Source organism: Cryptotermes secundus, unplaced genomic scaffold (genome assembly GCF_002891405.2).
Source record: "Cryptotermes secundus unplaced genomic scaffold, Csec_1.0 scaffold108, whole genome shotgun sequence".
NCBI lineage: Eukaryota > Metazoa > Arthropoda > Insecta > Blattodea > Kalotermitidae > Cryptotermes > Cryptotermes secundus.
In genome coordinates this window covers 1,319,214-1,334,390 of record NW_019719358.1, presented here as the reverse complement: position 1 = coordinate 1,334,390, position 15,177 = coordinate 1,319,214, and the positions used below count along the sequence as shown (strand labels likewise).

The window sequence follows — 15,177 nt, the reverse complement described above, 5'->3', positions numbered from 1 at the left end:
GCCTCGCTGACCACGGCTGGCGGGGGGGAGGGGCGTCATCCATAGCTCAACATGTCACACTGCTCCCTCCTTAAGGCTGTTCGTCTCGAATAGCCTAACGGTGCACCCCCGTTCCTTTTCCGTCCCGTAGCTGTGCTTTCGGTGTCTCCTGTTGTTTCAGCTACTCTTCTTGCAGCGACATCCGCTCCCCACTTAAGACAAAGCTCGTCTCGAGCGGTTTCCTTTCAGCTTGCCAGAAGATCCAGTTGTGTCCCATTCATCCATCACTTTCATTCTATGGCACATTCAATCTCTCTTGGGAGGCCGGTTCTTCTACATTACCGGATCCTCCTCTGCTTGAAGTCTCTTTTTCCGTTTTGGAGGGGGTCGTACCCTCCACAAGGTCCAATCCTTGCCGTGTCGTAGGCCGGCAGAAAATCCGGCTACTCGTTTGGCGATCTGCAGTCTTGCAGTTTTTCTCAGGTCTGCTTCCTTCACATATCGCGGCTGTCCGCCGCCTACGTCCTTCACTTCATTTCTGCGTTGTAGTTGCTGTCTCAGGCCTCGGTTCCTGATGCCAGTGTTGCGTTCCGGGCCTTTCCACAGTCTCTTCCCGAACGTCCGTTTCTTGGTGATTTCCGGTGCGACCTTATTCTTGATTTGTCCCATACGCCCGTGTCCTACACAGCGTGTAATCTTTATTCCGGTGGCGGTCTCTACTTTCCGCTGGCATCCGAAGGTTCCCAGGGGAATTTCCTTCTTGAAGGCAATTCTCCAACGTCGTGCCACTGTCTCGCGACGGGATGTCTTCTTGCAGGGGNATGGGCAATGCAATAAATAGGCCTAAACCGACCAATTGTGTATTCCAGTGGCAGTCGCATCTTCCTTTCAGCAGCAACCACCACCCTCCAGCGCGATGACATCACCTCATTAGTGCCTCAACAGCAACTTAAGTAACTTCTAATTACACCGAAGTTTCATACACACTACACTGTCATTCTTTGTCACTCTATGCACACTCATTTCCGTCTTTAACGCAACTCTCTTCACGAACTTTCCTTCATTTAAAATAATATTAAAATCACAATTAACTGCTACATGAAGAATGCAGTCTTCTGGGATGTGGAGCGGTGTAGATCTTGTGTGAACCGACGTTTCGGAGGCCTCATCTTCAGGGTTGAAAAATCAACCAGCGAGGAACCAGCGTGAGTAGGTGTCTCCAGCCAACTGCTCAAGCTGGTTTCTTGCTCCAGGATTTTTCTACCCTGAAAATGGAAGCGATATGTTCGTCAGAAACGTCGGTTCACATAACATCCGCATGGAGCCATATCCCAGAAGACGGCATTCTTCATAGTCACTGCCCTGAAAACCTTAAATCTTATAATTGCTACATGTTTCGGTATTACCCGGCCATCTTCAGCCAACTGTTCACTTTTCGAAACCGCCACACTGCACAAGCTCTTAAGTGAAAATATTTAAATGCTATTACAGTTTCGTCGTTCATAATAAAATACATTTATTTGAGAACATACTCGTATATCTGTATCCTTTCTTGCGTTAATTTTCCTTTTGCGGGGTCCGGGATTTTTGTTTTTGTTTTGTTTAGCCCATTATGAATATCGACGTGGTGGCGTTGTCGTTGTTACCTTTATGTGCCCCCTTAGTTCGCCATGCTTGTCACTATGTGCCCCTATATGCTGCGGAAATGAACCCAAATGTGAGTGTAAAGCCAATCTTTATTGACATGTTGCACCCCGTTTCTTCATATGACCGGATGAGTTTTCCCACAATTTCCTGCTATTTGCCTGCTTTATTGTTTCCAAAAAAATTGCTGCAGACATCCCTGGATACTGTCGAAGCCGCTATTTCAACTTCACTCAAAACAGAATCAAAACTTCTATCTTTTCTAAGGTCCCCTTTTTTGTGGGCCAACCAATATCCCTTCTTTTATCTTTGCCTCAATCAAACGGGGAAATTTCTGCTGCAGAGGTAAAGAAAACACGGCTATCCTTCTTCATAGTTTTGACATTTTTTTTACTAAACCATGTCTTATATGGAGTGATGGTAAAAATACAGCATCAATCATGGGATCGTGAGTAACACTGCTTTCACCTGGGCTCAGTTTCTAACGTTTCTTCCCCACTGTTTCACCGACTCCTTGTCTTTGGTCGGCTATCCTACTCGGAAAAAAAAAAAAAAAAAGGAAGGAAGGAAGGAAGGAAGGAAGGAAGAAAGAGAGAAAGAAAAAGCAGCAGCACTTCGTATATCCTAACAGGACTGCTACAATTTCCAAGTCACCACTTGCATTCCAGCAGTGCTTGCTGTAGTTAATTTTGTCAGTTTCCTTTACGCGCATTGCGTAAGCAGTTGGTATAGTGGGACGCTTGTTGCCATCATGAAGACCTGCTTTTAGACTATGATTTCATGAATCAACGAAAAGTCGCCACTCATGGGTTTTGCGATCTTGTCCTACTGCAGCCTTGATCTTCCCATTATCTGTACACTAAACCAAATCATCAGCTAAAGCAAAGTACTGAGCAGTATCTTTCCGACGATAACCAAAGATACAAATATCAGTATTCTTCTGCAGAAGGTTGCAGCCTTGTAATCGTCACCCTAAGAATTCAACTCGACCCTTAGATAAGCTCAATTTGCTTCCAAAAACACGAGCTCACGTTGGGAGTCAAAATACGGCTCGTTTGATGTAGAAGATTGAAAGTCTTGATCGCTGATTTTCTGTTCCATATGGACTAGCTCATTATCATTGTTTTCATCATCAGTAGTCCATTTCTGGGGTGGTTTAGGACCTGGAAGATCTTGGCTGTGAAGCACTGGTCTGACGGAGGAAGACAATGATGGATATTTTACACCCTGTTTGGATTTATAGGAAATTCCGGCTATCTTAGTTAAATGAAGTCTTGATCGCTGATAGATATTCACGGAAGATGTCAAGATATTCACGGAAGACCGCTGCAAGAGCAAATGGCATATGTTTCCGAGAACCGTTCAGCCATCCTCCCAAATACACTGCACAATTGGCATGGACAATATAAAGAGCCCAAGGTTTATCCTAGTCGCCTATTATGTAGCCAGAGGAGAGCTCATATGATTTCCTAATTAATGGTGTTGAAGTCTTTCGGTTAAGTTTTATTACATGTCACTACAAACTTAACAAAAACGGTCTACCTTACAGGCTTTTGGGGCAGAATGAAATTCTGTACTCATTCAACCGCTGCTGCAAGCGTACTGCAGTAATGGTATGGAATAAACTTTTAACGAGCAGTGTAGCATTTGAGCATGCTTGCACTTACATACAGATGACGTCGCTGCATAACTGCCACTGTACTGAATATCCACAAGGGAAGGGCGAAGTGCAGACACNATAATAATAATAATACTACAGGGATAACAAAAGACGGCTTTCTTTATTTTTAAAAAATATGTGGGTGACAGCAAAATCCTGTTTTTAGATTTCTTATAAGCAATAAAAATAAATGAAGTCATGTATCATACAATAGGATAATGATGTGTATGTCAAGTGTTAATAGTCTAATTTGCATTTGCCCCAGTAATTAGGGAAAAAACTAAAACTGGTTCCACTGCCCACGGTCGATCCTCCCCTTCGCGAATTCTAATAAGCTTCATATATTAGCACTAATTAACTAACTACACGGAGCTGAGTCCTTCTTGAGAAGCTACCAGTTGCTTAGCTTGTCAACAATGTCCTAATGTTTTAGGAACCTGAAGGTTCATTACCGTGTTCACAAGAGCCCTCCACTGCTCTCTCCTGAGCCAGAGGAATCTAGTCCATATCCTGCCATGAAACTACGTTAGTCCACAAAGTCGCTCTGCTTCAAAAACCTCGAAATGTCAAACATTTGTCCGTGTATCGAGATTCGGTTCATATTTTCTTTCCGTATACACTGCCGGTCACGGTAGCCGAGCGGTTTAAGGCATGTAGTGTCTTCGCTCGCTCGGAAGCCGGGATCGTGAGTTCGAATCCCATATAAGGCACGGATGTTTGGTATGTGTACGTGTTTATTCTGTGTCTGTGTTGTCCTGTGTTTAGGTAGAGGCCATGCGACGAGCTGATCATTCGTCCAAGGGGTCCTATCGTCTGTAAAATGAACATGAAACTGAAAAATTAGAGGCCAGGGCCCAAGAGGGCTGTAGAGATAGTGGAAAAAAAAGACACTGAACCTCAGAACATGGGTGAACTGCCAATAAGTACTGATTAATACTGGACTGTATAGGCGACGTCAATGTCCTTTGCTGAGCGTTACAGGCAGTGCACACCGTAAGCTGGATGCTCCAGAATTAGATTGCACTCTACTACGCTACACACAGCTCTTCTAGTAACCTAAATTAAACTATTGCATGACTCCCAGACACATGAGAGAGTAAAATATTGTCATGAGTCCCAGAAGACTCGGAACCATGACTGACTGTACTGGCGAGGTCCAGCAGCATTTTACCCGACCCGACCGAAACGAAACTGTGTTATTACGAAATGTGTATGTATTTACAAAGAATATAAGAATGTCCTACTGAAGCATCAACTTGAATATTACACTAACAAGTTTGTTTGTTATTTAGAGACGCTCTCAGTAGCGAGACCATACAGCATCGATAATAGGATGATTAATGAGCGTGGAGCAGTTGGTGGAATGAGAATTGGCAGGGGAAATCAAGGACTCGGAGAAAGCCTGCTCAAATGCCAATTTCTTCACCACAAAGTGACTGAAGGGACAAGTTTCATAATATAATTAAATCTATTACATAAAATTGTTCATAAAATACTTAATAATATCCCTCGCGATTTGTACCCGTTTAAATTAAGCAATTAATAGCATCTAAACCGAACTTCGAAATGGAGTGATTAATACCCCTGTTTCGTATAAGGGGAGTTTTCACGATTCATAATCCTGATCCAGAAAATTTATATTTTGACTGACTTTTTTTGTGCTTTTTTTCAGTCTTTTCAGGACACTACCTTACATTAGATCATCTACGCTATTTTTTTTTCCCCGGCGCTATAGCGCCAAATTTGGCCCTTGGCTTATCTTCACGAAACTTTCCGTTTCACTTCGGTTTACTAGATATTAGACATTCGGTAGGACTCCTTGGGACAGTGAGCAGCTCGTCGCAAGGCCTCTACCTGTACACAGACACATATTAAACATCCATGACCTCAGTGGGATTCGAATCCACGATCCCGGCTTTCGAGCGAGTGAAAACAGTGCATGCCTTAGACCGCTCGGCTACCATGACCGGCTCCATCCACGTTATAGAAGCTCGGAAATGGAAAGCGTCGATTAATAACACAATCGTAAATCAATAATTAAATGTAACACTCTTATTACTTAAAATATAGTGTACTTTATACACATAAAACATCTCGTTTCTGCGGATCGTATTTCGGGACACCTGCAGCGGTCGAACATCCTCTATTCACAATGAAGTGCACAAATTCTACTCCGTGATGTCGCATAACTAGTGCGGATTATGACAGTTACTTGACAAGATGTTATACGGTACAAGCCAGACAATATATATATGCATGGTTCTGTCTTGAGTAACAGCCAACAGCGGAGAATCTGTAGGTATAAAAGCAAGGGGAGGTGGTGAATGTCGTTATATTCGAGGGTAGGGTTAGACCTCCACCACATCTTACTACTAACACCCACCATTATCCAAACGCATTAATGTGTGAAGGGTGGGGGAATACTGTCTCATGCATAACGTGTGGTGACAGTGAAACAATGCTCGTTTCAGCTTCAATGTGGAAGTTCTTCCAAATCTTTCGCCATATAAAAATTGTTAATGGTTTTGAAAACTGATACTAATTATATCACGTGTTAAATAGAACATTCTCATACAAAGTTAATAAAAAGTAGATAATTAGGTTATAATGGCGCTAACTGCATTAAGCTGAGCATAGGATAATTATATGAAAAGAAAAGATAAACGATTATGGGTTTTAAAATAGCGCAGAATAGGAGGTTTCGTTATATATTATTAAGAGTGATCGAAATTAAAAATTGGAACATCGTTATTAATGCTAATTCTATTACAAGATGGAGTCTGCAGGACAGTGTCGTAACAGATGAATGATGATAGCAACGCCGTCAATTTTCTTCCGATTCTGTTCGCCTTAAGAAGGAAACTTAATCAATTTCCGAAACGTAGCGATCGGACGATGGCTACGTTCAAATTAACAGTTTCAAAAATATTACGTGTACGATTTCACGTTCTCACGACAGCGTCTATGATGACAACTACGATCTTCGATGTGACACCGCGTAATTTAGTAGAAATTTACTGACGTTTCGGAGGAACGTAAACTTCCATCAATGTATACATCACAGAAGGCATTTCACACTACCGTTAAGGAGTTCTGAACTCATACCCGTATCATGTGATACGTTTTGCAGCTTTGTAATACACGGCAATCATTATAAAGGCTGCATATTAATCCTGTAACGTTTCACGCATGCCATCCGGAATAGCTCAGTCGGTACAGCGACGGACTAAGGACTAGACAGCCGGAGTTCAATTCCCGACAGAAGTAAGAGACTGATCTTCATAGTGTCCAGACCAGCACTGGGGCGTGAAGATATCACTCGCCTCCACCTAGTGCTGAGGTCATGAATGGTGGAGCAACACCTCCACCTTTCCATACGTCTTCATGATGTGCTGCATAGTTAATTAAGTATAGGAACAACTTTAATTTATACACGCTCGCACACTCCATACTGTAACACAGTGCTTACGTACTACAAACAGGAAACACAATGTCATCATCTTCAATCGCCCCAACTAGTATTAGGCACTAGTGTTCAAAGTAATTGCTCAGTCAATACCTTGAAGACTGACATGGAAACTAGAGTAGCAGCTCCCTTCGAATGAAATACTGCTAGTCACTTGCCGCCAGTAGCGGCTACAGCAGGTCTGTGACTTCACAGCTCTCCTACACTGTGCTTCAGTCCATCGGAATGCCCGCGAAGAACTATGGGAAACTCCCAGTACGCGGTCTTCCGAGCCGCTGCAGCCGCTTAATTCTACAGCCTTCTGTTTATGCATCCACTTTCTTCGCACTTTTCTCTAATCTCGTAGCTTACAGACACTGACAATCCGAAGATCTGTTACTCTTTTCTTCCGTAATTAAGTATCCTTTTGTAGAAACTGCCATAAATTAACAATCGCGGGATATATTGTAGCATGTAAACCCTCTGCTAAGTATAGACTCTGTACACAACGCTCGTTTATAGGCAACAGATACCGAACATGCACAAACAGACTAACTGGGAAGAGATGTTCTCTACGCGGCCCACGAGACAGCTATGAGATGCAACAGAATAACTCTCTGAAGCGGTGTTTTCTGTCCGGTATGTGCCGAGGTGTTATATGAAGGACAAGTCTAGAGTTTAGTTAGTTGGAGGGACAGTTGCCGGCCAGTAAGAGCGTGAACACGGAAGCTGAAGAAACTACTGCGTTGAAAGCCGTTACCAGAAAACAACTGGTGAAGATAAAACAGACTGAAAAGGCTTCATGCATTATGTAGCGAATTGTATAACGCGTGAATTCGCTATATCGCTATAGTTATTTGTAGTTACGTTGTTTAAGAGTTCAATAAATCCAGAAATCAATCCAAACCCCGTCTATAGTCACTCATATACGGGATAACATATTTATCCTTCGTTGCAGTTTCTATATCCCTCAGCATTTCCCACGCCCATTATTTAAATCTGTATAATTCTTTATGTCTCCGGTAGATTTGTAATAAACACTTGTACCTAACGAAATTATAGATATTTCAAATTGACGGGCTAATTATAATTAGCCCGTTGTTCTGCATTGATAATTATCAATGCAGAACAATTCATATAAACTGGAACAACAATAACAAACAGAAAAGAGCTCCTGATGAAATTACGAGAAAAATGAATTCTGGATGTGATAAACATTATGCTCTTCCAACGCTGTTATTTTCCAAAAAGCTAAAGATTGGAACGTAAATTACAAAACAAAAATTTCCCAGGCACTGTGTTCAACCAAAATCTGTGTTTGAGGAATATAAATAAACAGATGTCAGTAAACAAAATGTTCAGAATAATACTTGGACCAAAGATGAACAAAACAAACAAGCAGTTCAGAATATTACATGAAGTGGAACTTCAAGATTCATCAGGACTACTGGTATAATTAGGAGGGTGAAATCCAAGACGTTATCGTGAGCTTGGCATGTGGTTAGGATGGGGGGACACAAGGAAAACATACAAACCTTTTGTAGGAAAATTGGTGGGAGGTTACATTAAGATGAATCTTCTGAGGATCGAAGGGGGATGACTTTAGTATTTGAGGTGCAGAACCTTCGAGTTCTTGTTAGGTGACGGTTCTTATACCGATCTCCTGTAATAACATACTGAAAAAAAACCGTAAGACACTGCTAGCCACCTGCGTTAACGTCAGTGCAATCACTGTAAAGCACCTGATTACATTTATTCTGATGCTGAAGAATGTTACAATTAGTAAAGTTGGCAGCGAGCACAAGTTGAGGCACAATTAGATTAGCCTCGAACAACGTATCGCAGCGGTTCGAGACACGTTTCATATTTAAACTGTCAGAACTGCGAAGCCTATCTCACAGCCAGATAAGGGTCAAACTTTGGTCGAATGATGAGTCCGCTTCTCCGTCACGCACGCGCGTGCGCACAAGCACGCAAGCACTTTCTGTGCAAATTGCGACCGGTGTAGTGATAAAGTGGAAGCTCTCTAACATGACTCAAGAGTCGAACAAGCGGAAAACGTCTATGATGTTGCCACCGAAACTCAGACGAGTGTCTGAGACCCAAACGTTGTGTAATAGAGCTTATACTTCAAAGCTAGCTTAAAATTCTGTATTTAAGCATCCTGTTGCAAGTCATATTAGTACGTCTATATATAACACAGTCCGTCAATACTGCAACAAATTGTTCCTTTTTCTTCCACTTAACGTTGTACACTTTTAACACAACAGGTTTCGGTCTTAGATGGCCATGTTCAGGTATCTTAATATATTAAAACTGCTACACTGCATTAAATTTAATAAAATAAAAGAAAATCCATTAAAATTATAGATTCCAGACGTAATAGAACGACGGGCTCTCGAACATAAAACCAGCTGCTGCAATAAAACACCGGGAGAGAAACACATAGCTCTAAACAGGTGGACGACGCCCCTTGTGAGGTGGAATAGAATTTCACAGAAGTAAAGAAATTTTTAATTTATTTTATTATATTTTATTACAATAAGTGGACTACAACGTGTGTTTTTAGCGCACATTAATTCAGTGTAGCAGTTTTAATATATTAAGACACCTGAAGATGGTCATCCAGGACCGAAACATGTTGTGTTAAAAGTGTTAAAGGTGCAAGTGGAAGAAAAAGGAACAATCTGTTGCATTATTGACGGACTGTGTTATATACAGACGTGGCTTAAAATCTTTACAGCGAAAGTACTACTGAAGTGTGCGGAGCTCTGGTGCTTGTTTCCAGCTGTCAACAAATTCCTTTCAAATATCCTCGAAGGAATTAAAAAGGTAACAAAAATAAAAGTGTATTTTTGGCTGGACTGGATTTCTGTAACAGTTCCTAAAAAATTATGTCATGTGTCTTCAATGTTTAGGCTATATTAGGGGGTCCTCCGTGTTTGAGAATTACTGGGTTTGCTGCCTCTGTATTTGAAAATATATTTCCTGCGTCAGTGGAGAGAGTTCTCAGTATCGAAGTAATAGAATGTTATCATACAGGGCAACGTCTGTTTACATATTTCAAAGCGAGTTTTTATTTTAATAATATTATTAAATGTACACGTACAAAATGAGTTGTATGTGTAGTTTCCAAATTGTACAGGGTATCATATCGTACTCCGAGGAAGCTTTATAAAAAAAGTTTTTTCTTGCTAATATGGGTCGTTTAAACCCTTCTTGAATTACTCGATCATCACACAGGATATAATATTAGCGTAAACTGTAGTCTAAGTGTTTGTTGTGCCCAAATTGAATCACGCTGTGGTAAACAAACCCCGTACGAGAACAAAAGCTATAGCCCACACTATGTGTAAACGGTTTACCAGAATGGCTGAATTTGTGTACGAAACCGTACCTCGATAACAGGAAGGATAAGTGAACATCTCTGCATAACAATCAAGCAATCCGAACCAAACTCACTCAGCATACAACAATTTTTTTTTTTACTTTTCTACATTATTGCCGTCTTTACACAACCGGTGTTTGTAAACAAGTTCTTTACACATCATATACAACACTTGTAACCTTTGGTTATATGTTTCGACCATGATTTGGTCACATTCGTATGTATTCTGTGAGATTACCACTGTGGAATTTCCCAAGTGACCAGATTTTGTGTGTTCTTGTTGCAGGAAGGGAAATATTGTGACATGAAACCCGAAAACCAGAATAGCGAAGTCAGAATAGACGTTCACTTCTAGACGACTGGGCAACGAATGCACAAGCAATTGAATAACTTCCTTTGTTATGCAGCTGCGCTGCAAACGCGCCTTCTCAACAATAAAGAAGTTGTGTTTTCTGCTGGGTCGGCACAAAGTGGTTATAAAGAGTTCAAAGCTGGCGGCAGCAGCATAGAATAGAGTCCAGTTCTGAGACGCCAGCCTGCCAGGATATGAGCTTGGAAGCAGAGGAATTCAGTTGAGTCTTCGGAATTGGCAAGAAGGGAATTAGGCTGTGAAAAGATGACTTCATATGTGGTTTGAAGTGACAGTGAGACTGTTATGAATCCGTTTCCAGGATACGACTGATGAAGACCTAGAACCTTAGTGCGTGTGTAACGGTGAGCTATAGTGTGTGGAAATAGTTATAGAGCTGTAATTGTTTGTGGCTCCGAGTTGTGTATATAATGTGTCAATATATCCAATCATCCAATCCAAAACTCGTCACGCACAACCCCCCAAATCGTGACAGTACATACACACTTGTACCTATTACCTTGCAAAGTTACCGGCCACTCAAATTACAGTATCTGGAATCTGTATTACCAGCTCTTGCGCCCATGTATTTAACCAAAAGGAGGGGTGAATATAGGTACATTCAGGTCATTTGAGAACAGGATGCTGAAGAGAATATCTGGACCCAAGGGGAATGATGTAACAGAAGGCTGTAAAAACATAATGATGAACCTCATAACCCGCAGTTTTTACTAGACAGTATCAAGTTCCTGAAGTTAAAGGGAATGGAATGGACATAGCGAGAGAGATGAGAAATTTATACAACACCTTAGCCTTAAAACCCGAAGGAAATAAGTTACACGGGAAATCAACATGTAGATGGAAGAATGATGTTAAAAGAGATCTTAAACAAAAAGCGCGAGACAGTGCTAACTGAATTCATCTAGTTCAAAATAGGATCCAGTGGCGGGTTCTTGTGAACGTGGAAAGGAACCACAAGGTTCCATAGAGGGCAGATAATTTTTTCACCCTCTGAAGTCCTTCTCAGGGACTCTGGTCAGACGTGTTCGATTGTNGTGGTGGTGGTGGTGGTGGTGGTGGTGGTCGTGGTGGCGACGGTGGTGGCGGCGGCGGTGGTGGCGGCGGTGGTGGTGGTGGCGACGGTGGTGGTCGTGGTGGTGGTCGCGGCGGCGGCGGTGGCGGCTGCTACTACAGTAATGGCGTGGCATCTGTTACCGATGTTGTCCTTGATGTATACTTTCATTTTCACTTCTCAACCAGAAATAAACGGCTTTAGTGCAAGCTGTTCTGAGCAGAGAACACGGAAATTAAAGAAAGCGAACACTTTACCTTGTCTTGGGCACATTTCTCCCCATTTATTTTGCCTTCTTCTTCCCTCGTCACATACCTAGATCGTGTCTCGTGCTATAACCCACTTTATTCCACCATCACTCACACTTTCTGTCTTTCTCTTCACGGTGGTTTTTATTTTTCGTCTCCCTCCCCTTCTTTTTTTCTCGCTCCATTTTCTCGACCCAGCATTTGCTACCGAAAACGAGCAACTAATACCCTCTCTGTCCTAACCCTTGTTCAGCGGGCCGCTCTCCTTCAACTGCAAACCGTCACCAGCTGACACTAATGTGATATTTATGACTCCTTTGTCGCCCAACCCAAGCAAGGAGTGTTAGAAAAGTAACAGCATTGTTGTGGTAGTTGTGACAATCAGACGCCCCTCATAATCAGTTCAGTCGCTCGTTAGGAAAGCGTTCAAGAGGACGACACACTTTTAAGGGTCACAGTGATTTCAGAGACCGACTGACCATGAGGCAACTCCATTGACTTTAATAAATGAAAAACGTGCTTTGGTCTTTCAAGCGGAGAACTGGGAATAATGAGAGAAAGGAAATGATCCCCAGGCGATAAACTCCCGTTCGTACAAAATGAAAGTTAAAAGCTCCAGGAATAAAACGAACCAACGAGATGCGTCTTTATTTATTTTGAACGAACCGTTTCGAAAAAAGATTTTGTGTAATGCCTACTTTCAATGCAGGAGCCGGGATAACTCAGTCGGTATAGCGACTACGCATGAGCTGGACGGTTGGGGTTTAATTCGTGGCAGAGGCAAGATATTTTTCTCTTCCCCACAGCATTTAGACCAACTGTGGGGCCCACAAAACCTTTTATCCAGTGGGTATAGGGAGCTCTTTTCCTAGAGCCAAAGCAGCTGGGACGTGAAGCTGATTGCTCATCGCCACCTAGCTATGAAGCCTAGAATTGTAGAGCTATACCTCCACTCGCAGCCGGTCACGGTAGCCGAGCGGTCTAAGGCATGCACTGTCTTCGCTCGCTTGGAAGACGGGACCTTGGGTTCTAATCTCACTCAAGGTTTGATGTTTAGTGTTTGTGTGTATATGTGTTTTTGCCTGTGTTTGTGTATAGGTAGAGGCCTTGCGACGAGCTGATCACCCGCCCAATGAGTCCTACCAAATGTCTAAGATCTAGTAAACCGAAGTGAAGCGGAGAGTTTCATTGAGGTAGGCCAAGACCCAAATTGTGGCTGCAGAGCTAAATAAAAATAAAATACGTCTATGTATACACAGTCCGTCAATAATGCAACAACTGTTTATTCACCATTTAACACTTAACACAGACGTTTAATTAAAGATTTGCAACAGGACGCTGAAATACAGAATAAAAAAAATACATTCACCCCCCCCTTGCGCCCTCAGGGCGCGGCGCTTAATTAATTATGAACAAAGGAACAGACAACTTTGGCCGTTACCTTTACCTGTTTTCCCGAATAAATTATAAACATNTAAGATTTGAGGCTTTCACGGCGGTGACTATGAAGAAAGCAGTCTTCTGGGATTTGGCACCGTGTATATGTGGTGTTAACCGACGTTTCGGAGGAACGTATCGCCTCCATCTTCAGGGTAGAAGAACAAATATATGAGAAATCTGCACAGCTATGTGAGGTCACTGCTCTCACATAGCTGTGTATTTTTCCACAGTCTGCTTTTACCGGTTCTCACGGTCTCTTTTCTTGCAGATTTCTTATATATTTGTTCTTCTACCCTGAAGATGGAGGCGATACGTTCCTCCGAAACGTCGGTTAACACCACATATACACGGTGCCAAATCCCAGAAGACTGCTTTCTTCATAGTCACCGCCGTGAAAGCCTCAAATCTTACAAGAACTATACAGCTTACTGTGACGTGGAAGTACCTGGAATTGAAGTAGGTCCACGAAACACTAGCACACCTCACTCCCTGGTAGTCCGCCTATATTAAGCTGGATTTACTTCGGACACTCCAAGAGGCACAGTGATCTGATTTTACTCAGATTCTCCCAGAGAGTCCCCTCCGAGATCAGGTGCAAAGGAGCTGAGTTGGCGATATGACAGGAACTTTATATGGTTCAGTATCGCTATAAACAAATATCCTGTGTACAAGCAGACATGAACACCACTGCGTGCGGAAGTTGTTAATATCGACGACTTTCTCTGACTTAATTCTCAATTTCCTTCTCGAAATCACACTGACCCCCCACCCCCGGAAAATATTATAACTACATTGTTCAATCTGGCTCCAATCAGAATCTGCCACATGCCGTCAAAGTTCATTGTATAGCGACGGAGTTTGCGAACGTTCCCAATCCACTCGTCCATAGATCAGTGTAACACGTCAGGCGGTCATAAAATCCTTGATTGGGCACCGGTGTTCGGCCCAGCGCCATGCTAGCGTCTCCCCTCTCAGAGCAGTTCATTAAGTTGTTTCGAAGATTCACTGATTAACTGTAAAGGGCAAAAGGCCCCCAGCCAAGTGTGTTCATTATTCCTAAAACCTGCCCTTCTGCGCTGACTGGCTTATCAGAATGTGGCGTGATCTCATCTACATTTTGCACCACTTCCAGAAGTTGCTATGTGCTCAGTTGGTTAACAAAGCTCCCGCAATTATGAACACCTGAAGTTCATTCTTCATGACCGTGTTCATAGCAGCCAATTCTCGGCCTCATTCACACCTTGACATCCAGATTCTCAAATATCCACTAGAATATTATTCTCCCATTTAAGTTATGCATTGCTAGTGGTTCACTGATTAGTATGAAGATAATTATGTATTACCGTTATTTCCGTGTGCTTACTAAATACTCTGCATATATAAACCGTTCACGTTTAATTAACTTAACAGTATTAGGCGTGTAATCTGTATCATGAAGCTCATAACTGAAGAATTCCGTCTTCTGTGAACCGATGTTTCTGAGGTATATATCGCCTCCATCTTCAGGGTACAAAAATCCGCGAGCGAGGAACCAGCGTGAGCAGGTGGCCATAGACTGAGCCACCAGTGTAGATCAGCGACAGCGCTGTAATTGCCTGTAGTTCAGAGTGGTAACTATAAGGTGCATAAATCCAGTAATTCAATAAAAACCCCATGTTTTAAGTCACGCGCAAATCAACTCAAAGGCCCGACAATACAGTAATTACAATCATAGGAGATCCTAATTAATTAGCGATAAAATGATAAATCATTATATACTTTGAAAACAAATTTTATCATTCCTGTTTTAGTTTAAAAGTCAATGGATTGTCTCACTGAAAATCCTTGTGGCCTATTCAACATGCTATCAACCACACAGATATTTACACGGCTTTGAAACACGAACCTTCGAATTGCATATAGAAAATTTAATACACGTTCCCGGTAACGTAGCATGTTATTTTATATATAAG

General features: G+C 42.2%; 1 protein-coding gene across 1 annotated transcript in view; it reads left to right on the top strand.

The window, feature by feature from the left end:
• The window catches only part of LOC111864473 (protein FAM98B-like), a 16,572-nt gene extending 4,831 nt beyond the window's left edge, over nucleotides 1–11,741 (top strand). Inside the window, exon 2 of the mRNA XM_023851741.1 lies at nucleotides 11,483–11,741. Coding sequence (XP_023707509.1) covers nucleotides 11,483–11,741 — 259 coding nt within the window. The remainder of the gene's footprint in view (nucleotides 1–11,482) is intronic.
• The last annotated feature ends 3,436 nt before the right edge of the window (nucleotides 11,742–15,177 follow it).